The 24,109-nt window shown below is 40.4% G+C and overlaps 1 protein-coding gene across 4 annotated transcripts in view; it reads right to left on the reverse strand.

Moving 5' to 3' along the window:
* Positions 1 to 24,109, reverse strand: part of KIAA1549 (KIAA1549 ortholog) — a 148,112-nt gene that overhangs the window by 51,179 nt on the left and 72,824 nt on the right. For all 4 annotated transcript variants that reach the window (XM_042051281.1, XM_042051283.1, XM_042051280.1 and 1 more), the window contains exons 2-7: positions 19,849 to 22,527; positions 18,266 to 18,354; positions 12,432 to 12,609; positions 10,783 to 10,910; positions 9,187 to 9,370; positions 2,060 to 2,119 (exon numbers count right to left, since the gene is read on the reverse strand). In XM_042051281.1, the coding sequence (XP_041907215.1) occupies positions 2,060 to 2,119; positions 9,187 to 9,370; positions 10,783 to 10,910; positions 12,432 to 12,609; positions 18,266 to 18,354; positions 19,849 to 22,527 (3,318 nt within the window). The remainder of the gene's footprint in view (positions 1 to 2,059; positions 2,120 to 9,186; positions 9,371 to 10,782; positions 10,911 to 12,431; positions 12,610 to 18,265; positions 18,355 to 19,848; positions 22,528 to 24,109) is intronic.

Genomic DNA, 24,109 nt, shown 5'->3' on the forward strand with positions numbered 1-24,109 from the left:
TCAGAGTCATGGAGAAAAAGTAGAACAGCAGCACGTGAATGAAGCTGTGTATTCAAGTGCAACTTCCCTTGATAAGATTAACAAGTATGCCAACCACAGCACAAAAAAAATGGTTAGCAGCCCTGCTCACTTGGCAAGTAGGTACCCTGGCTCACTTGGGCAGCTAATGCTGAGAGGAATCCCTGAGGGAAAATGAGAAAAAGGGGGGACCTTTACTAGCAGTTAGAGAAAAGTGGAGTGAATGGAGCAATAGTCATTCAAATGACCCAACTGAGCAATCCTCCAGGACAGCAAACCAACTCACTGCTGACTGCATTAAATAAACTCAGTCTTAATTCCCCTCCACTAAAATTGTTTCTATTTTTCAGAAGCCCCTTTTTCTGTGTTTCCACCTTTTCTTTTAAAGTGTGGTGCTTAATGAAAAGCCGCCAGTTAGATAAAATCAATTAAATATAGGGTTTTTTTAAAAACAAATATATTAAAGCCACTTTTTCAATTTAAAACTTTTCACTGCAGATGTCAGAAAACGGAAACATTTTCATGATTTCTCACTGAGATAAACAGCATCTGTCTTCTGAATTCAGTCACAGACTAAGTATCTCAGAATTAAATAGCAAAATAGACAGTGACCTAAGGCTATTATATACACCAAGCAGAAAACTGCTCTTGCCTGTGTATTGGATTTCAGTATCAATGAATTACGCTTAATAGCATGAATTGTATTCTTCAACAGAGGGAGAACACCACATATCCCAGTGTTTTATGACTACTGGGATACATGCACATATATCTGGGTAATTTGATATTGAAAACCTTTACATGCATAGATTCTATCATTTTCCTATGTCATGATTCATTACCCTTACAATACAATAAACTGACTGAAATCACTGACCCAGCCAAAGTCTACTAGCTCTTCCCAGAATCTTGCAAGAACTGAGACTACAAGGAATTCCTCTACAGCAAAGAAAAAAAAAGAAGTTGCTGCAATTGTCTTTCAAAATCTTACAGGCAGGAAGTTTATTAAAACTCAAGGGGATGAGATTTCAGAGCTGGAAAAACCCTTTTTTTACTGCAGGAGCTAAGGGAATTTTCAGCAGCAATGGACAAACCTAAGGCTGAGCAAGAGAGGGAATGGGTGCAGCCAAAAAAGCCAACATAAATCTCTAAGCAAGGATGCCACTGGATACGAGACACACATAGGAGCTTCTCCCACATTAGTGAGCATTATCTGAAATTCTTCTCTAAAGCAAACCATGTGGGCTTCAGAAATTAAGGTGCAACTTGGTTTCCTGCTTAAAGTGGTGAGTGGTGAGAGGAAACCTGGAAAAAAGAGCAAGTCTATGCAACAAGTGAACTGTAGGTAGTAAAAGTTGTAGGAAGACAAAAGTGTATCCAGTGGGGCACCTGCACCCTAAGAACAAGTTTGGTAGGCACAGCCTCTTCACTAGTCAGGCTTAAAAGCAGCAGACTTACAGCAGGCAGGCAACCTCAACAGCCTCTGAGCACCTAAATGTGACAGCTCAGCCACATCTGTAAATTACAGAATAAGACATTGAGAAGATTTTGGTGGGAGGGATCTTCTGTGAATGAATCAGAAGAGATCAATGAAATGTGATTAAACTCTTTCACGCACTCAGAATTCATCTATTTTCACTCTGTTTTATTCCAGGCATGTTTTGGTAGAAAGTGTCACACAAATAAAAATCTTAATTTTCACTTAAAATAGATACCTAAAAATCAATGTGGCATATTGACAACATGCAGAGTAGACACTTTATGCCTGACAGTCTGAGTTGTTTCAAGAATGAACTGCCTTACAGACAAAAAGTGCTTTGTGTGCATTATCAAGGAATTGCAGTAGTTAACTCTAGACCAGGGATTTATATTTCCCAGATATTCCGGGTCACTGGGCCTTTGGTTTTAGAATTTATTCAGCTCAGACATGTTATTACCTCATAAAAATGCAGCACCCCTAAGCCATCGATATTTATGCAGGCTAGTTATCCCACTCACAAAACTAATTGCACTTTTACTTACTCACACAGACTGTACGTACCTGTTCTCACCCAGGAAGATTTCATCAGCTGGGACACATTAAGCTTAGGATAATGAAAGGCTGAAGGAAAAACAGAATGGAGGAAAAACATCCATAAGAACAGCATTCTGAACAACATACACAAAACCAGAAGCCACTACATAATTTATACTGTCAGCAAGCATCTTATTTACACAGATGCTTTACTGCTCCTGAGGCAATGCAGACACAATGGCAAGGGGAGTGCTCCGAACGTACACCGCCGAGTTTGTCTCTAACAAAAAGAAGCTAACTGAAACAGTCAGATTTATTACGTGAAAGACTTCAAGCTGCTGCTGCACCGAGGTCATTGCTCCCAGAAATTTAAAAGCTCACTGTCTGAATGGTGACTCTTACTGAGCTAGCTGCAGGATCAGACTCTTGCTCAAAGGGTAATGAGGCAACTTGGGAGTGTCTCAGGATGAAAATAAGACCTTCTCTGAGGCAGAAACTACAAGGAAACAATAAATGTAATGCAAAGAACTAAAAACATTATTTGTGCTCCAGACTTGTGCAGGGGGAAGCATTTCAAAAAACACCACCTTGATAATTTTTTTTCCCTTTTTTACAAAACCCACAAATAACTGCATGCAGAAACACTGCTGTAAACAAACCTCATGGCTTTTATGTTTGGCTTAGTGGCTCCAAGCTTTCTTAATTTTTAAATTTTTCCCAAAAAGTTCTGCTCCAGAGTGAAATCATTGCCCCAGCAAGGAAAAAAGTCTGTTTCTACTGACTTCAGTATAGATAAGATTTTTCCCAAGGTTTCCACTGGAGAGCAGTAAAGACATGTTGGGAAAGAAGTGAAGATGGGGGCTGGGCCAACAGTTTCCTCAGGGGAAGTCTTAAGCTTCACTATGGCAATAAGGAAAAGGAATGGTCTTAACTTTCTCAAAATATTTAATCCAGATGCAGTTTGCTAAGCATTATACAAAGGTTAATTTTTAAACCATTGCATGGACAGAAAGAATGCAGCACGTAACAATTAAATGACCTGGCCCATGCTGGATCAATTTAGAATAAAGATGTCTAGAGTTGTGGAATAGTTTGCCACTACGCCACGTTTCAGAGAAGTAGGAAACGAAAGTTTTTCTAATTTAATGGTGCAAGAATTTGTAGACAAGCTGTCCTCTGTCAGTGTACCAAAAAGCTGATTCTTTTGCCCCTTAAAACACTTAAGAATTTTTTTGTTAAGGCTAAAAAAAAAGAGCCATTAGTTACATTTTCCCTTTTATTTTCACAGATTTATAACTAACTCCTATTGGGGAAAAAAAAAAAAAGAAAATTTGGTTATTCCACCTTTATTTCAATAATAGCACTACGAGCTTCAAGATGACCACCTGGTTGGTAGTCTGTGACTTACTATTCAGAAGGGTATTAGAAAATGGTCCTTTTTTTCTGAACAGGAAACACCGGCCCTCTATACAAGTGATCAGGATGCACTCAATTTCCTAAATTCTCAGACAAGCAAGAAGCACTTCAGAGTCCACTTAAACACACCCATTCATTTTTGGCATCCTGCTACTCGAGTCTTCTGATTATAGCTTTGAGACTGAAATTCTATTTACTCTAGTCATGCAATTGTTTACTTCAATTTAGAAATGGAAGCTGGAAAAAAAAAGCATAAACTAAACTGAAAACTAATTCTGTTGTTTTCCAAAGCATGGAAAGAGCACGATAAGGAAATCAAAAACCTTCCAGAGACCATAATGCTTTGAACTGCTAGCAGTTCTGAGTTTGTTCTTCTTTTAACCCAAAATCATGTTTTGCTTCAATACTTAATGTGCTCTTCACACTTTTTCTAATTAGTACTTGAAAATGATTTAATTCATGCAAATTGCTGGGTGACTATTCATTTAAACTTTTCACGGAATTAATGCAACTTAAAAATAAACCAACTTGAGCAGAAAATCTTGACATTGAAAAGGAAGATGCACTGTGACTGCTGCCAGCTAAGGCTAGGTTCTAAAACCTGACAAAGAATGCTGAAAATTGTCAGAAGTCAGCAAATCCTGGTTCCAACTCTTATACCACAGGTCACTCAAGTGTCTCACTGACACACGTGGCCAGATCTTGAGCTCATCTGGAGTCTCAGCACTGCAGCAAGATCATATTTGCAAGATTTCTAATGTCCTCTGGAACTAACAATTATAAACAGCACTGACTGATTGTTATTCTGAGGGGGAAGTTGGATAGACAAAATGCAATTATTAGCTAGATTGCAGCTGGTCTGCTAACGACTCTGGATGCATTAATGAAGTAGATGCTGGCATCATTAGAAGATTCTATCACGCAGCCCTGGAGCACCACACCGTGTAACAGCATCGATTCGATGCTGAATGAAAAGGGAAAGGGTCACCTGGTCACCCAGAGACCTACTGACAGCAGGCTAAAGCACATCACTCAGGCAGCATGGCCACTGCCAGATGCTCCAAGGACCTCTGACTGTCTCCTACAGATGTGTGGGACCATGCAGGATGGAACCGGTATCATGCGGACCGTTCTTATTTCTGATAAATGAAGAACGGTACTTGAAAGCATGGAGGGAATGCAGTATTTGGAACGAGAAGGCATTAACTGGAAAATAAGGTTCCATGCAAATACTGGGGTGTGGGCAACAGCAACACACCCTGTCCATTTAAAATCTGCTCCAAAATCAAGCCAGGAAAAAATTGTCAGATATCTCTGCAGTCCTTGGACCATATACAATTTCATCTTTATCCTCCTATTGGCCTTGCAACATCCCCAAGACAGCCAAAATAGATGACATGCATCAAAGTGCTACTTAGCACTGAAAAAATACCAAGTCCCAAGGCAACTCTCTCTATCCAAAGTCCTAATAAAAACAAAGAGCTTTATTCAGGGTAAGTTCATGCAGGCAAATATTGCCCATCTACTCCACAGCTAGCCTTTGCTTGTCCTCTAATCTAATTTCCTATTATTTTTAATGAACTAGCACCCAAACCCTGTGACTAGACTTGGTTTTCTTTCTACTGACATGTAGGTCATGACCATCTAACCAATTTACAACCTGAAACATGAGCTATAAGGTGGACAATGAAAAATAAGCATAGGAAAGGTATAAACTGGACATTTGAATAGAAACATGTTGCTGAAGTCACCTAGAAGTCTTGTGAGGAAAGAACAAAGTCCGGAAGTTTCCAGGTTTGGCCATTTTGACTGCCCTATTCCTGCAAAGAACAGTCCCAATCTGTGAAACGACTTTCACTCCTGATCCTGACTCTACATGAGTGGGGAAAAAACTGACAAAGAATTCCTGGTGTTAACGATGTACTGCAAAGGGACAAACCACACAGTTAAAAGTATAAGCAGGACATATTATCTGTGTGAATAAAAACAGTGAGAGGACAGTGTGTGCAAGGTAGTGTAAAGTGAACAACTGGCATGGAGCAAACACATTCATTCGAACAAGGCTCATATTTGGGATTCTGATGTCACGGTCTCCATGTTGAGATGCATAAGTAGCTCTTCCTGGGCATGATCAACTTCAACCCCCAAGCTGGGGGTTGAGCCCTGACACTCAGCTCACCTACAAATCATTTCCTTAGATGTAGCTACAAAACTTATAAAATCATACACAGAGTCCTTAAGGGATAAAGAAAAGTCACCACACCCAGAGTATTACTGTTAGCATGCCTGATAACTAAGGCAAAATGGCACAGAACAGTATGGTGTTGAGCTTTTGATGGGATACCCTTCCTTCTCAGACCAGGGTAAGAGAGCAGAGGAGGCTGCTGCTCTGCTAAGTTCTTTATTTCATAGTCTCACAGCTTTCTTGAAGGCAGAGTTCGAAGGGGGTTACATGATAAAGCCAAGCAGCAACAGCAGCAGCAGGCAAAACCAGCTTCTTCTATATGTTCTATATGCTCCATATATATATTTTTTTCTTACAGAAGTGTGGATTATATTTGTTAACTGACCGATAAGATTAACACACGATTCTAGTTTTCTTTTCTGAACCTATCCTGGTCTAATTGTAACAGTCATAAGCCTTACACAAGTGTTACATAGGTATTACACAGATTTGGGTATACAGCTTCTATCAGCCCTTATTGTTTATGTGAACACCCTATCTAAAATATGTGAACAGTATAATTCTATCTATATTTTGTCTAAAGTAAAGTATTCTGTGAAAAGGTAACACTGTTGCAGTAAAAACTGTGTTTAAGGTCTCTGCTACAGCTTTTTAATGTTTAAGGCACTTAGCATATATTTCTACTAAAAGTTAAAAATCTATTTTTCTGTTTCACTTTGGTGTGGCTTCATGTATCTCAGCTTGTCTAAAGGTTTTAATTCAACCCCTGTACTTTGGCTTCCCTCTGGCCCTGAGTCCAGAGGAGCTTTCACTCCAACAGTATGGCATGGAACATTTCATATTTACACATAAACACTAACGTACATAGATTGTTTACATGTAAATATCCAACACTCCTAGAAAAAGTCACACTGAAAGCAGAGGGGTACGTATTTATTTGCACAGACTAAAGCAGCAGCTATATCAATCTAAGGTGTTGTAACACCTTCCCTGCTACAGCTGCTCTGTAGAGCAAGGCAAAGCATGAAAGCAAAGTCCAGAGCCTAGAAAACAAAAACATTTAGGCATCTCCCTGGCAAAGTAGCTTTGAGGATCTGGCTGTTGGTCACCCTCAACAGATTGTTGAATAAGGTATTTCAAGAAGGATCTGCCCAATGCTGCTGAGCCTTTGGACAGCATTTTTGGCTCTGAATACTGAAGATCTAAAACCCTTAGGCTCAAAATACAGTCACAGCAGCAGTGTCAAAAACTGTAGAAACAGCTAAAAATAACTCGCTGTGGTTGTCTCACTGATAAAAGCATTTGAACGACATTCATCATTTCTGTGCTCGCTGACAGAAGGACCCACAGCTCTAGCAATCTGAGAAACTATGTTCACTTTGCCAACTTATCAAATAGCACCACAGCTGGTATTCCAGAACAGTGCCTACAGCACCTACTGGGACCAAACTAGACCAGTTCAAACCCAAATGTGCTGTCCTGCAAGGGGCTCAATCTATAGTAAATATGAGTTCCTCTAACAGCAAGCAAGTCCAACACTGACAGGATGTTCCTTAATTCAGGACACCTTACCCACCAAATTCTCATGTTTTCTACATTGCAATCTTTGGGAAGATCTCATAGTTCCTAAAAATCCTGACCTCTTCACTCATCCTACTTTACTCGGCTTTCTAATTGACATGTGAGTGACCACAGGGCTCCACTGGCACTGGCCTGGAATCATCCCCACTGACCAGGCACTGTGCACGGAGAGCTCCTGATACAAGCATTAAGGAAATTTCAAATTTCTTAAGTACCACCAGGAAAGAAAAATACAATCATCAAATTGTTTGGTTTGGAAGGGACCTCAAGGTCATCTAGTTCCAACCCCAAGGAGAACCATGTACATGCAAGTTTAACAGGAATGTTTTCCCCTATGACCAGCCTCTGGATACACCAGCCTTGGTAGAAATTCTGTTATCACTTAATTGCACTGTAGCTCCACTGCACAATCCAGAAGATGGATTCTCTACAAGGGGCAACCTACAAATGCACTACAAATATAATTTCAGAATATGTGGACAAAACTACAAGCTGTAAGAGCTGATGTACTACATCACAGGAAAAAAAGTGCCCCTCAACACCAAAAATATTACCAGAGACTAAAAGCTACCTAAAATCAAGGGCAAATGTGTAAAAGAGATGACACAGAGTAAAGAGAAGTGTCTTTCAAGCAACTGACGCCAAGAGCAACATTTAATTTGAATTCAGTGAGCAATAAAGACCATAGCCCACAACATGAGATGTTCTGTGGCTTCAGAGGGTAAAAAGAAATGCTAGTCATCTATGGACAGGGATTCTCAAGACTTTTGGTCCTGGCTCCACTAAATAGACCTACCACTGCATAGAGCTCACACTCTATGTGAGACCAAATGAGAACAGAAATGCCAAAAGAAAATGAGTCAACAACCTCATACATTTTTTAATCGATTATGGGAGTAGAGGGATCAAAAATGCTCAAAAAAGTTAAATAAAGAACTTTTAAAAGTTAGTATGCTAACATTGCTTTGAGTAAATGGGGAAGTATCCTGTGCAATCATCTTACCTAGATCAATAGGTGCTAAGGAGAGCAACTTTTCTGTTGACAGTCACTCTGCAGTATTTGCACTGACATACACAACATCTGACACAGTGAGTTTTGCAATATAGTTATACATCTAGTGGAAAATCAGGCCTAGTAGTAGCTGGTGTTCATTTTACAGTTGTGTATCTCTACGACTCACAGAAATAACTCCGAAAATTAAAAAGCAAATTAAAAAGAAGAAATGGGGCACTAATGGACTGAGTCAGTAACACCCACCAGCAGGGGAAGGCAAGTACTATTCTCTCATGATCTTGCTTACATTCATGAATGATCTGAAAAATCTAACCAAACGTAAGTCGTCAATGCTGAGTGTCAAGAAGGCTCTGTTATGCAGGCAGCTCCCATTCATCTACGTTTAGGATGACAGTGGTCTGAAAAAAATGGCTTGCCATGGAAATGTACATAAAAAGTGAAAAAGGTACTACCTTGAAACATACCAGACTATATGGACAAACTAATTCACATGATATGGACAAACACCAGTCTATGCAGCCAGTGTCCCAGACTTTCTAGAAGTCAGAGACACGGTTAAGTGCAGCACAATCCTGAAAGCAGTAAACCCTGCTGAGAATTAGCAAAGGCCTCTGTAGACATAACGAGACAGACACACCTTGGACTGCACTTCACGACAATACTGATCTGAGTGATTTTCTTTTTTCTTTAATCTGGACTAAGGCCAATAGACTAATGAAACCAGGTTAAGCACAGCTGACCCAGCACAAAAGGAAACTGTGATGACAAAGGCAGCAAGTTGCTGTTAATACCAAAATGTGAGCAGAAAGGGGCGTAGAATTGCTCTGCAGAACTCAGGATGCAAGTTGGATACTTGAAGTTGCATTATCACTTACGCACAAAATTACTCTAGAATGGTAGAGAGGGAAGATACTAGACAAAAGTATTTTGCAGTATTGGGTAACAGCAAATACTCACGTTCAGCAATCTGCTGCACAGGAAAGCCCAGATAGAAGCTGAATTCCACCACGGACAAGTTTCTGAGCTGCTCGCTGACTTCAGACCCATTTAGAAAACCGTATTTATCTCGGATGGCAAAAACAATGCTCACAGGGCCCTGTCGAAATGCCACCCCAGGCCTGCTCAGAGTTATATTCAGTATCTGAAAAGACAGTATTGAAGCAGGGTCAGCAAAATCAAATCACTGCCATTTCCATCCTTTCCCTGACAGACTTTTTTTTTTCCCCCCTCTAATATGAAGAGGGGGGCAATTCACATCAAGACAGAGGAACATCTGTTCCAGATTGGCTCAGCCAGCTGAGTCTCCAAAGAGGCAAAGCTAACTTCGAAGAGTTATCCTTTAAGGTCAGTCATAATCCAGAATGATCTGAAAGCTAGAGCCCAGAAAATGATGGGAACAAACCACCTAGCAAGACAGTCAGCAAAATAAATCTAGTCATAAGCCTTAGATGAATGCCAAACTGCTTGGAACAGAAGAAAGGGATTGATTATGGTAAAAAAAAGTTCTGAAAATGGATGTTCTCTTGGTTAAAATCTCCTGCACCATGCACACCCAAAACCCACCAACAGTTAGAAGCCTTTTTGTGGCACCGATACACACAGCACCTGTGTCCACATAGATAAACTCTTCTGGAAAATAAGTAGTATTTAAAGTAAGTTGGCTAAGCTGATAGTCCAAGGAATTGTTTTGCATGTTCTGTCTTCAGTCTATGCAGTGACGCTGTGTCATTGTGTTTAAAGTTCTGAGCACTTTTCTATATGTACTACATAGTGCCTTAGGTACGATAAAATTTATGCCATTTTTCTTCCTGATTTTATTTTAGGGTACCACAGATGGGTATTTATGGTGTCAGTTAAACAACGTAATAAAATTTTTACTGATTTTGGTATTACAACAACGTTAGATTAAATTTAAGAATTCAAACAGAAGAGGGAATTGTCTCATTAAATTGAATTACTGACTTTCCAGGGAGTTCTAAGCTCTGCTGTGGGATTCAGTGCTCTGCACATGTGCAATACCTTTCATGTGTGAAGTTCCAGCAGCAGCTGTCACAGACATCATATACTGTGAGTATTTCTAGACCTCAGAAGCAACTAGCATGTTTGCTCACATGATGGCAGGGTCATGTAACTCCTATATTCCCTAACAGGGTCTCCAGCAGGGCAATGAGACCTGAAAGTTTTCTTCCAACAAAAACTTTATATCAACACCTTACTGTTTTATAGTAAACTGTGATGGGAGTGACTTTGGTAAGGGTTGGAATAGTTTTTACTTGAGAAATTATAAACCCTATCATATTCAGTAATATAAATCATCATCTTGGATCATTTTTCAAAAAGTTTGTAAACAGAGGGATGCGTGGTGCCATATTATTTTGTAGGGGGGAAAAAACCAACTGACCTCATGACAAAGCCTCATAGTTCTACATGACCTAGAGACTGCAAGTGACAGTCAGTGAAGACCTAACTCATTTTACTGTCTGGATGAAACATGGGACAAGCAAAGGTGAGGGGGGAAAAAGGGACAGACACAAAACATGCTCATCCTCTTACCTGCACAGTGAAGTTGTAGAACTCCTGGTGTTTGTTCACCTCCAGGAATGCCATCGTCAGCCCTCTCTCAATGCGCTGGCTGAAGTTACAGAACCCAATATCCACGTTTCGAGGTACAAACTGAAGTACTGAAAGGAAAGGGCAAACATTATTCCTACAGAAAAGTATTTCCACGAGAGAGAACAAAACAAGCAACAGAATTCACAGGGCTATCATTTTCTTCTTCCATGAAGCTCAGGACACATTCAGTGAAACACTGAATACATGAAATATACATTTTGTGTTGCTGCAGTAAATTCTCTACTCACTAATATTGGTTGCAGCAGCAATTAGATTTCTGAAACATACTAGTGACAAAATATCTCTGTTTCCTCTTGCATACTAGGAGACCTTCACCATATACATGTGGCTAACTTTACCTGACTTGACCACTGAATTGGCCACACTGAAATCCTTAATACCCAACCAAGCCATGAAAATCTTCAGGAAAAAAAAGCAACAGATTTCTCTTTCTTGTAGCCTGTAATACAGTATTTAGCTTATCTAAAAGACTACCTATTGGATCCATTAATGCACATTAGTATTGGTCTAGTACTTGCAAAAACACTTAGTAAGCTACCTGTTAAATTTAGACACAGACATCTTTAAGTTCAGAAGAGAGAACGAAAGAGCACAAGATAGAAAGAGTGAGTTTAGAGGAATGTGATCAGGCACACACACCTGAACTACGTGCACACCTGTGGATTTCCAGATACAGTCTTAACCAAAGAAATGCAACGGTTAGCTTACAGACCCTAACAGCAATGTTATACAAGGTTCAGAACTGAAAAATACACCTACTGTCTATCTATATAACCACATTAAGCAGTGGAAAAGACATCACACCTGCACAGTTAAAGTGATGTCTTGCCATACAATTATTAACAGAGAATAAACAACACACAAAACGTTCCTGAACAAAAGTACCATGTTGACATTTATTAACTCCGCTTGTATGCTGAGTCCCTGCCACTACCTCATTACACAGTCAACCAACCAGGTAGGTAGCTTTATCATGCAAACAGGGCCCAAAGAAGATTTTAAATGGCAACACTGACTCTCAAAATCTATTACATGAGTACTATTTTGCTTTAGATTATTAATAGTCATAAACTTTGCATAAACGGCTGCAATACAGCGGCCATGGAAAACTGAATACTACATAAGCAATCTTCCTGCTCATGTCACGTGTGAGCCATCAATCCTCCTGCTCACCAATTCTCCTACATCACAACAACACAAAAAAGGCAGCTTTTAATATAAATTTAATCTGAAATTGACACAAGCATTACAAAGTAGCTGCACTGTGATTTTATGAATAAATGTTTCATAGATTTTTTTTTCTCTTCTCACCTTTAGAAGCAAGAAAAAGAGCACACCTATTTTACCATGTACCAAAAAAAAAAAATCCTGAAAAAAATAATGAAGTGATGGGGTTAACTGTTTACAATTTATGACCTCTCCACCATGGACCTGTAAATTACGGCATTAACAACAAGAATTAAGATTCACAGCAGAACACAGGGTTTTGACTCAAGCTTGCATCACAAGTGAAGAAGTGTGAATCAGTACAAAGCTACCTTTTTCCCTCTGTGTCAGGAAGAACTCACCTGTCTGAACTTGGAATCTGTTGTCTGGCACAGTGAAAGAAGGATGCAGTGAGAGGATCATGGGGGCCTCACCACGAAGAAGACTGCTGTTCATAAGCACGTTTATGACAGCTATTGCCGTGTAAACAAAGGGACCGGATGTCACCAAGAAAGCAAATTTGGGGGAAACTTTATAAACCTGCAAAAAAAAGAAAAAAATCAGAAATTAAAAACACCCAAACACGTCAATATTAAATTTGGCAACATTTTAGACCTACACAGCCTCACGCAGTTCAAAGCCACCTCGTCAAGAGGTAGGAAAATGCAATCTTTATTTTTCAAAGAGCAGCAGAAGCACAAACACAAGTGCTGTGCCTTGCAGCCTCTGCTCTAGTGCATCAGAGAGGCAACTCCCCTGTGCCAGGTGCACCTACTGGAATCTTCAGTACAACACACCAATCTCACCACTTCTTGATTTATCACATCCCCACATATTAGCACTCCCCCTTGCCTACATTCCCCTGGTGTACATAACATTCCCCATACAAAATTCCTGTTTACTCACTGAACTGCCTGCATAGCCTCTGCATTTCAGTCATACACCACATAGTGAATACCTCCTATACCATTCATACGTGGCACGTATGTGGAGTAAAATAAACATAACCAATGTTCTTTGGATATAACTTTCACACTCAAGAAAACTTTCTTCCAGGGAACACTTCTATCTGCTTGTTTCAACACAGTGACCACAATACAATTCTCTTCCAATTCATGTCCTGACTTTGAGTCGTCTTAAAAACCCTGAGGAGCCTTAGACATCATGTAAAAGAAACAAGATTGCAAGTTAAATATAAACCTTGAACCTTGCAGACACACTTACCCACCATTTCTCAGTCCCCTAAGGAAGAACAAACTGAAGGTTTTTATTTATTTGAACACAATGCAGTGTCTTCCCTCCTTCAGAGAAACCATCTCAATATTAAGAACACCTGTTCCCCCACCATTATTTTCTTCCTTTTTGGTTTACTCCCCCAGTTTGCTTTAATTGCCTGTGGCAGTCACACCTCAAAAGTATTTTGGGATGTGCAATGTGATGGCCTCACAGATAAATAATGCAAACCAGAAACCCAGAGTTTCTGATGAACATGGGCCTCTTAGCTGAAGGGATGCTAGCACCTTGCAGATGCTGTGCTGGTGAAGGGATATGTTAGGTAACTTCAGCTTCAGGATGAGCCTTACCAAAAAGCACAGTGCCACTTAAATTGCGACCCACATGCTCCTTATTGGTATTTCTGCTGTAAAGTGATGGCAACTGTTGTTGAGATGAGACAGCAAGCTCCTCTTTCCTGTCCTCTAAAAAGCATGCATTTCAGCGAGCTCATCTTCACCAGAAGAAACTACCTCAGCAGCAGAAGGAAATGAGAAAAATAATCTATGCTGCTCATTATGCCTTTCCTTTTTCTTAGCCCACAAATACATGCAACATCCATCTTTTATTTTAAATGGATTTAGATCCATAAAACTCAAATTTGTTTGATATGAATAATGTGCACAGCTCTTTTCAGCTCCTCTTATCTGAAATTTTATTCTTTTATCTCATGATGAAATAATCTCTGCAGCTTCAGTTTGTCAAATGGAAACAGCAGTTAAAATGGGTAACACATGCCAAAAGAAAGTTGCCCATTACTTGCAAATGAGACTATTTAAAAGGGAAGAAAAAGAGGAATTAGAATTACAAATCTCAGTGACAATTTGCTGGTGATTTCTAAAGCAATGTATGCTGAGGAAGAGAGGCCTACTGCAGCCAGCATATACTTATGCAATCCAGTTGGGTATTTCAGACTCGAAAGCAAGCCTCTGATAACCAACTCAGCTGCCTCCATCTCTGACTGGGTGTGCTGCACCTCAGACACCAGGAGAGCAGCCTACCCTGGAATTAATTTTTTTGGCTCAACAGCTAACACTGGTTCCCTTCTGTGCTTCACTGCATCAGAAAAGCAACAGCAACTCCAGAATGGACATCCAAAATAAAAATCCACTTTTAACAGTAATTTTGAGGTAGGCAGATTAGAACCACGACAAGTCAAAACAATAGCTATTTCTGCTTGACATATTGCAGGGTTGTCTAGAATTAGCTCTCTTCAGCCTAATCCATATGACAGAAATAACAGACCCATGACAGCATGATGCTGTCTACAAGCTAATTCACAGAGAAATCTACAAAGCTATCTAGGATAGATGAGCACAGCTCATGACTCCGGACTCACGATTCATGAATGAGAATTGCTGCTTTCAGCACAGCTCTAATGGCTCACAAGAGCAGCCATCCATCCAACCCTCTCTTGGAAGTTTCACCTCTACTGCCAAGACAGCTAGATGCTAACAAATTAGGTAGCTGAACCATCACATTTTAGAGTGTCACTAATAAAGTACACAAGCACAGATTTCTTATATTAAAAGGTACAAATTTTTTACTTTAAGCCTTGGGCCAGAAAGCCAGAGAAGCACACAGAACTCCATGTGCACTTTGGAGCCATTCCTGCTGCAAAAGCAGAAACCTTTAGTAGAAGCGCAGAACTCCTAACACCACCTCGAGTTAAGCTATCCCTGCTCCAAAGTGCAATGACTAACCCAACTCTGCTGTTTCCAGAACACAACCTACCTCATTCCAAGCTACCCTCACAAGAGAAAGCACATCCAGTACAGAAAGTTTTTAAGCCTCAGTTCACTAGAGGCTAGAAGAGTATTTAGGAAAAGCATCACTGTATCATTTCTCTGTCCCTTATGAGGTTTCCTAAGCATTTGCTAGTGATTACTGTCTGCTAAAATACTTGACCAGATGCACCTTTACCACAACCTAAGCCATGCCTACACTCCACTGTATTATGCTGTGTAAACATCTGGCAGAAAGCATCAACAACTGATCTCCTCACTACCACCTTATTAAGAATCCTATAAAAAGCCTGCAGACGGTGTTTAACTTCCTGAAGACGGACTACAAAGGCTCACAGGTCTTAAAAATGAAAGAAAGCTTCTGCTTCTATGCACTTTAGGATCTTAAGGCAACAGTTCTCACTGGTTTTACACATCTCCACGGTACCAGCCAGAACTTCAGCAGTGGTGAAGCGGCGATGAAGCCAGTGCAAGACCACAAGGTGGCATCTTTGAAAGAAGCGTTTACCTGGCAATGATGAGAACTCCTTACTTTGGAGGCAGAGTTCACTGATTTGGGATTACAGGAACTGGTAGGTCAAGGACACACCCCCAAAACCACATTAAATACAACAACAAAGTGGCTACGGTAAAAATGCTAAAATGCATGATAAAATTTCCAAGCACAAATGAGGCTGGCAAAAACCTGTTTCCTGTTGGCATGAACTTAATGGCACCAGGGGTCCTGGCAGTGAGTCACTGCCAACACTATTTTATTTCGCACCCCAGTGCAAGTCAAGTCAAGAGAACATTGTCTAACAGATCTTACCCAAGTGTCATAAGCTTTACCTTACAGAAAGTTGACTAAAATTACTCTTACTCAGACAATGGGGTCTTATTCTTTTGCAGATGCAGTATGCTGAGACTAACTAGAAAAAAATCTGATATTTTTCATTATTCTCACTTTGCTGTAAAGATTTTTCTAGGGAAAAAACTGCCAGAAGTTTTTTTTCATTTGGCAGGATTCTGCCTCCTCTTTTTTCCACTTCAGCAACTCACTATGTTTGAAATAATAAAGTAGCAGACTAAAGTTTCAACTGAAAAAGTTGAGGGCAAAAAATGTTTTAATCCTCCTTTCACTGCTAAACTTGCTTCCTATTTAAAGTGAGCAGCAGTTATAGCCATGGATTTTGTTTTTAAAGCATACATTACTATGAAGTTAAATTTAACTGGACTGTCTCCTGATTTACTGTACATTACATCACAGCGAGGGAACATCTGTGAGCTGTAATAAGAGACACAGTAAAAAAGCAGCTTAGAGAAGTGCACTGCTTTACCGTAACTTGCAAACACACACATTGTTTCTGGGTACTTTCAACACAACTGTTTGATTATTTAAGTTTAGTGAGATAGAGAAATTCTGTTTAAAATATTGCATTACATCACCACTCAACATGCTGCTATTATAGACAGCTCTTTTTCAAATTAACAGTTTTGTAAGTATTCCACAGTTAGAGGTGAAAACATATTTGCTAGTGATTATTTTTAGTGCATAACCCATATGATAGCAGCATTCTAGAATAGCAAGACTGATTCAGCAAAGATGTCTTTCCTTTTGATAAAAAAGATTTTTCAAAGAATGAAGCTGGAGTAGTCGCATTATTTATAAAAACAGTTACTTCTGAGAAGCCTTAGGACTTCTAAAAGCCTTCTCCTATTGAGAGCTTTACAAGGCAATAGTAGGCCTGAAAGGCAAGAAGTTAAAGGGAAAAAATATAAAGCAAGATATCAAATTTGTTCCAATTAGCCTTCAAACATTCAGCAACAGATTTTGTCTTACTGCTGTATTAAGAAGGTAAGCACTCCTGTATTACTAAGCTCTGTAAGGTCACTGAAAATTAAGTGTGTTTCTATCATTATGAACATCTGACTTCTTGACTATTCCAGTTTGCACGAACTGAAGGTATAATTACAAACCAGTAGAAAAATCTCTTATATATAAAAAAATCTAAGTAGCTCATGAGCAGGTGTTGCTACAAGGACATAAACTACACATAATTTACAGAGGCAGCTAACTGTAGCTGAAGTTTGGCAGGAATTTATAACACTCCTATCTTGACTGAGTAGTAGAGATGTATCTCCTCAAACATCAGACAGAAGCTGTTTAATTAATTACCGAGGGCAGTGATCATGGGAGATGCCAAAGTTAAAGGCACCAAGCAATTCTGTGCATGGAGAAATGCAAGTTATGTTCAACAAACTGCTACTTGAGTTAACTACGTAATGAAAATGAGATCACTGACTTAGAAAAGATCATTTGGTGCTGGGCTATGACAGCTACATGAATACAGACAGGCAGAACTGCAAGTGCAGCTGAACCTCATCTACACCAGTAATTCCATTTAAGTATTTCCTCACCACTGAAGTATCTGATTGTACAACAAGAGTGCCCCCAAACTACCCCTACAGTCTCTTCCTCTCAGACAGAGGGTTTGAGATAGAGGTGGAGAACAGAGCCTTTAACCCTTGTCTCAACTAGACCATCACTTGGAAGTTAGAAAACAATACTGAAATACTGTTCAAAGATGATTCCTTGAATATCAAAGCAGAGGAAGCTTTCAGAAAAACCCAAGAGTACAGCTATTCCTGTGAGGGGGGTAAGGCCAGGAGTTACATCTACCTGAAGTCTCAGAAATAATATCTTACTATTGCACACCTGGATTTTTTCCCTGCCAAATCAGGCATTTGGGATTCCACCACCTCCCCTGCAAGTGTTGATGGTCTCACTTAAAACATAAAACAGCACAAGGCTGGGGAGAAGGTTTCATTTTGTTTAAAGTGCTAAGTATGTAATCAGCTAACAGAACAAACAGACCTGTTTAACAGGTATTCTGAAGGGTAAAAGTTCTTCAGTTTCAATTCACCAGCCAAAGGAGGTGAGCAGTAGAGTCTGGACACTTCTTGCTCACCTCTGGCAAAACCAAGAAATGTCTGTCCTAGAAAATTATGGCATTCTAAAAATAAAAAAGTTGACATCATGTTCACATTTTAAAAAAACACGACTAACATTTAAGTTAAAATAAAGCTGTCTCTCATACAGTATCTATGGACTGTTTGAATTACTATTTTAGCTTGTGAACTAAACCCACTATTGTATTACATTGATCAAAGAGTACTTGTACACTCTTCATATCACTTACCTCTAGCTCTACTGATCTCCTGAACTGAACTCTGAGCACTTGTCTGATGGATTCACTGACATTTCGTAGAACAGCTCTTCGGGCCAGCACTAGAAATTAATGTCAGTCAGAAAATACACTTTAGCTTCATCTCTTGGGTTTTGATTCAAAGTTGCATTTTCAATTGTGCAGCACATGAAAAAGCAGGCACAGAGATCAGCTGCATCAAACAGGTAAGATGAACAACAAGGACACGGGTAAAGGTGTGACTGTATCCCAGAAAGTGACTGTCTGTAAAGTTTAAGGAACTATAAGTTTATTTCCTTTCTCTTGTTTTGCTTTTCCATAGCTAATGTCTTTAGCACTCTGATAAATGAAACTTTTAAAGAGCCACTGATGCATTCAAATGGGAAAGTAGCAGCATATTCGGTCTGACTTGTGAGTGAGCCTGCTATCACAACACAATTAAAAGTTTTGTAGGCAATGCATGGAATGCAGATAAGGTCAGAAAAAAGCCACAGAAAATATGCATCTACTTTTCTCTTAAATAAAAAGTAAACAAACATGACATTAATTAATGAAAGGGAAATCCACAGAGTAAGAAAGAGCTTTAAAATCCCCACATCCCAATGGACATCATGTCTGTTACAGTCACACTTGACACCGTGACTGTGGGTTAAGCAAACAACTGAACAGCATCATGTTGTCATCCTGCATTTACTTTCCATCAGTAACTTGCCTACAAAACTAGTCAAATTACACCTTTAAAAAAAGTCTTCCTCATCACTAGCATAGCTAGATCACCTGCATATCTGGAGGATGAGATTATGCTCATTCTGCTTTATTTCTTACTACTAAATCTTAAGGGTAAAAAGTATTGCTCACCATGAAAATGCAACACTTCTGCAGCTGCCTTGGATTAGTTTGCTGGTATTGTTTTGTTAACAAGCTAGGAAAAGGCAGGAAAACACCAGAAAAGCAAACACAGATGCTAAGACAATTAATTTTGAAACACACTAATGCCACTTTTTCTGGTTACAAACACACCAAATCCAATTGAAGGTAAGTATGGGAGGAGGTAAGATACAAACATAGGCTAGTACGGTAAAATTATAAAAATGGTAGCGAAACCCAAAAGTTTTTTAAACCAATTCTGCTCTTACATATTACAACATTACCTCACATGCAGGTGTTTATTTAATAAACAGCAGCAACAACTGAAAGGAGGAACTTACTCAGTCAGAACATTAAACAGTTTGGCAGAACAGTCCCATGACAGGAACATTCATTTACAACCGATGAAATGATAAAGCTGCCTCTAACTCAGCACACTTGTATGCATACATCAGCAATTTTAGAAGACAATTTCATTCTCTGTGCAGTGTAATGTATTTGTAACTTCCTATCACAATGGACTTTGTTCAAGTGAATGCTATTATTTTTAGCAGTAAATGATAAACCAGTGCTTTTACAGCTCTTTGTCTAAATTTACGCTGTGTTTCTCTGAAAGGTTCACTTAGTTAATTCAAAATCTGCAATTCAGCTAGGGGGTCATATTACAGTGGCTTCTGAAAAACAAAATGAAAATGTTGGGAATATCTTACCCGCAGTGACTAAGTAGGCGTCGGGAACAGTGATGTCGCAGACATATGGCTGCCTGGTAGTAGTCATGGCAGAGGTTACAACCACCACTTCAGACAGAGTAGTGGTCCTCAGAGGGGTGGAGGAGAATGTCCCCGGGCTGCCTGTAGCACTGGTGACAGTGGTGGAAGGAGCTGATGCATCAGCACCAGCAGTTACGCTGCTTCCTGATGGAAGTTCATATCCAGGAGGAGGGCTAGCAGTCGGAGGAAATTGTGTGGGAGCAAACGACGAGGTCACAGACAGAGATGCTGTAGGAAAGGGCATCACGCTGATGGTGTCGGCATCTGACATGAGATTGCCAGGGTCTGTGGGAGGAAAGGCTGTGGGGATGCTGCCCTTGCTGCCAGATGTTAAAAGCAGCGTGGGGTTAACTGTAGCACCAATATCCTCATCAGAACCCAGAGCAGTTGAAAGTAGAGATGAAGATACGTTTAAGACAGGAGTTGCTGGAAAGGTAGTAAACGAAGAGATCAGATTTGTTTCACTGAGCAAGATGCTGCTGGTAACAGACTGGGTGTCGGAAGTGGGCAGCACCAGGGTAGGAACCACAGAGTGAGAGGTGGAGAGTGAAGGCTCCAACTGAGAGGTAGCTCCTGTGGCAGCTGAGGTAAACACAACTTCAGAGCCCACTGGCGGTACCGAGGATGCTTCCAGAAACATGGATGACTCCGAGTGAAAATCTGATGATGGCATTATTTCAGGAACCTGCGCATCTGGAAGGGATGATGCATTTGAATAAAAGTATGATGTTGAGCCAAGATGTAACTGAGAAACCTCGGTGTCAGTGGCAGAGCTGACAGCGGTAGCTAAGTCCCAGCTGGTAACATCCAGAGAAAGTACTGATGTCCCAGTCAACAAGGTCTGAGGTAAGAGTGTTGATAAATCACTCTGCATGACAGAGTAAGAATTTAGCATGGTCAGTGATAAAGACAAGTAGCTAGATTCAATAAGAAATGGTGTTGATAAAAGATTGGATGGAAAATCTGAAATATTTAAAGACAGGTCATCCCTTGTAGATGTCTTGCCAAGCAAAACCACAGATTCTGACGGCATTAATTCTGGCAATTCCAGCAAGGTCGTCCTACTGATTGCAAACGATGCTACTGGCTCACTCTGGATGATGGTAGAGTCCAACAGAACAGTGGTGGCACCAGGAGGTTCTACATGAGTGCTAGGAGTCAAAGAAATTGTTTCCAGAACAGGAAGGGTCTGGGAAACAGAGATGTTCAGTGACGTTTCCCCAGGGAGCTGATGGTAGGAAGGAGATATTGTTATAGGTGTTCTAGTGTCTGTAGTGCTTATTAAAAACATGCTTGAATCAGGGATCTCTGCGAATCTTGAAGAAAGTGAAACAACTGGTCTTGATGGAAAAGAAGTATCAAAAATCTCAGGTGTAGGTTCCTCTAATTCATACCCGTCAGTAATTATAGTTGTAAATGGAGTTATGCCTTGTACTTCAGAGGCTTTGATGGTCAAAGTTTCAACATAATCGCCTGAGCCCACATCATGTTCTGGGGAAAAGCCTGTTTCTGGCAGAAGTGACACTGAGTCACAATACAGACAGTAACTGTACGATCTCGTGTAAGGCACTGGACTCTTGAGCTCACTGACAAGCTCTGATTGACTTAGTATTTCTGAACCAGCAGGCAAATTTGGTGCTGCAGTGGAGAACTCACGTGTAAACGCGCTGGCATTAAGAACTGTATTAGAGTTCACGGAAATGGCAGCTGAGTCAAGAGGGAAAGACACAAGTGGAAGACTAATAGGAGAAAAAGCAGGCTCAGCACGGGCTGCTGAAGCTGGCGTGGCCCACGGAATGCTTGGAGGGGAGTAGGTCCTTCGATCGAGAGATTCTGCTGCCCTGCTACTCACATGGGTGTAAACGTCACCATACAGGTCTGCATGTTGTGCTGTGGCATCTGGGGCCCCAGGGCTGGTTTCACCCAGCAGCTTGAGATGAAGAGGCAATCCCTCTGAGGCAGCCCCAAAAGGCAGAGCTGTTAAACTTGCAGTAATGTTTTCCTGTGCCACAAGTCCCATCTCTGAAGGAATGGAAGTGAAAGGAACAGCTGTATTTGGAGGGTACAACAGCAAGTCTCTGCTTGCTGTTAGCATTTCACGATCTGGTACAAAAGGCTTTAGTTCCATAAGAGTGTAGCTGCGTTCAGGGACAGCACTCAACGGAGTCTTCTGCTGTGCTGTTTCTGAGATATCATACGGTGAAGAAAGGACAGATAATGAAGGTGTTAGCAACACAGTTTCTAACATTTCTCTTGATGGCTCTACTGTATTAACTGAGTGATGATCTGCTAAAACTGCAAAAGACTTCACTGGAGGAGTCCACTGTGCCTTTGAAAAGGAGCTAATAAATTCATCATCACTTAGGAATGCCTCACTGCTCGTGACATAGACATCTACCAACGGCGTACTTCTCCCTTCTGAAATCCTGGCTGTTTCTTCTTGGCTAAGTAAAGTCCCATCAAAGGAAGTAGCAACTGATGATAAAACTGTTTGAAGCAAATTACTTTCTTGGGACTCCAAAGTACTTTTTGCTAAGGCTGTTCGTGTCCTGCTGCCTGATATGCTTTCATGCACCGTTGAGAAAAAGGAAAAATTCTGCTGTTCCAAGGATCTCTCATCTAAATTAAGAGGGAGAGAAAAACAAAAGCCAAAACACAACAGATCAACACAAGTAGTAAGATCACTATGAGCAAACCTCACACAGAGTATTTCTGGAGACAACGCCCAGAATTCAAGGGTGAAGACAAAGCATCCCAGTAAGTAACAAACCTCCACAAGCAAGTCAGCATAAATAGTAAGATTTCTTGTGAAGTCTTCATTCCTGGGAAATGAGCAGGACAACAAAAGCTCCTCTCGCTGCACTGACGCATCTCTCTACAGCAGGACTCTAGTGAGCCCCGTGGAAGAGCAGAAAGTGGCTCCCTCTTACCTGTGCAAGGCTACAGTGCATAGCAGCTAATGGTCTCACAAAGCAAACACACCAGAAAGGGTAACAAGGAACAATGCAGGGGAAAATCTTACATAATTTTAGGTGTTTTGCTTTCCTTTAGTATAACTTCATTTCCTCTGATTTTATTATTTCTTAGTATTAAGGTCACTAGAAGATCGACTCTGTTTCACGGACCAGATCCTCCCTCTCGTATCAGAAGTAAGTGACACAAGAGATGAAGAGGTATTCCCTTTTCCGTAGGGAAAATGTGGACCTGGTATCAACAACAAGAACTTGCTAACATGTTATGTTTACATAGGCCACCATTCATCCGAAGTCTGGCCTGTTAGCAGTCAGTGACAAATTGCTTCATTACACAATTGCCATCTTTATTCACAGCCCTCTACAGGACTGCTCCCTTTATAGGCCACCTGTAATAAAGCTTTCACTCCTCCAGCTCCCAGAGTTCACGTAGTAATGGCCAGGTTCAAACACAAAGGAGAAAAAGCTGAGAATTCACAACATATTTCAACAAACAAAATACTCTCTCACAAAAGCACTCTTGGGTTACAGAGAAGATCTACATATAAGCTTTTCCTACCACAGATGAGTTTGGCAGAGAAAAGGTTGATTACTTCTCTGAAACATCAAGACTGGATTAACAGCATTCAGAGCTGAATTATTAAAGGAAATCACAGAAAATTGTAGCAGAATAGTTTTCAAGGGTACACACAAAGGGTTCGTCCTTGAATTGTCTATCACGCCTGATCATTGTATTTTCATATGGGAGTGTCTAGGCAGTGCTGCTGGAACCTACTGGCAACACACATTAACAAAGCTGGGGGGGCAGGAATTGCATCCAATTAAACCACCAGGGACCAGTTTAAAATAAAAACAAGCATACACAGTACAGAGTGCTGGACAAATGATACAGTACACAGCTCAACTGCAACTACATCTGTAACCCTTGAGGGGATGCCCTGAACTCAGTAACCCATGGAAGCTCTTGCAGGAATAGCTCACCTATCTGTTTCCCAGTGTCTAACACCACTTTCCAGAGGTGATAAACTGCTGTACTTATCCCCTTCTCCCTGGTCTGTTTGCTAAACTCCTTGACACAACTTTTCAAGTTCTGATGCACTGACTTGACAAATTTTGAAGGTGCTGATCTGAAAAGCACAACTACAAGAGTTAATGCTCAGAGCCAATACCACTGTACCACTAATCACACCTAACCAAATTGAGTGCTGTGATTATATCCTTTTTTTTTA

This window comes from Corvus kubaryi, unplaced genomic scaffold (assembly GCF_017639235.1).
Source record: "Corvus kubaryi isolate FWS band 111438036 unplaced genomic scaffold, C.kubaryi_AGA036_p1.0 74, whole genome shotgun sequence".
Taxonomy (NCBI): domain Eukaryota; kingdom Metazoa; phylum Chordata; class Aves; order Passeriformes; family Corvidae; genus Corvus; species Corvus kubaryi.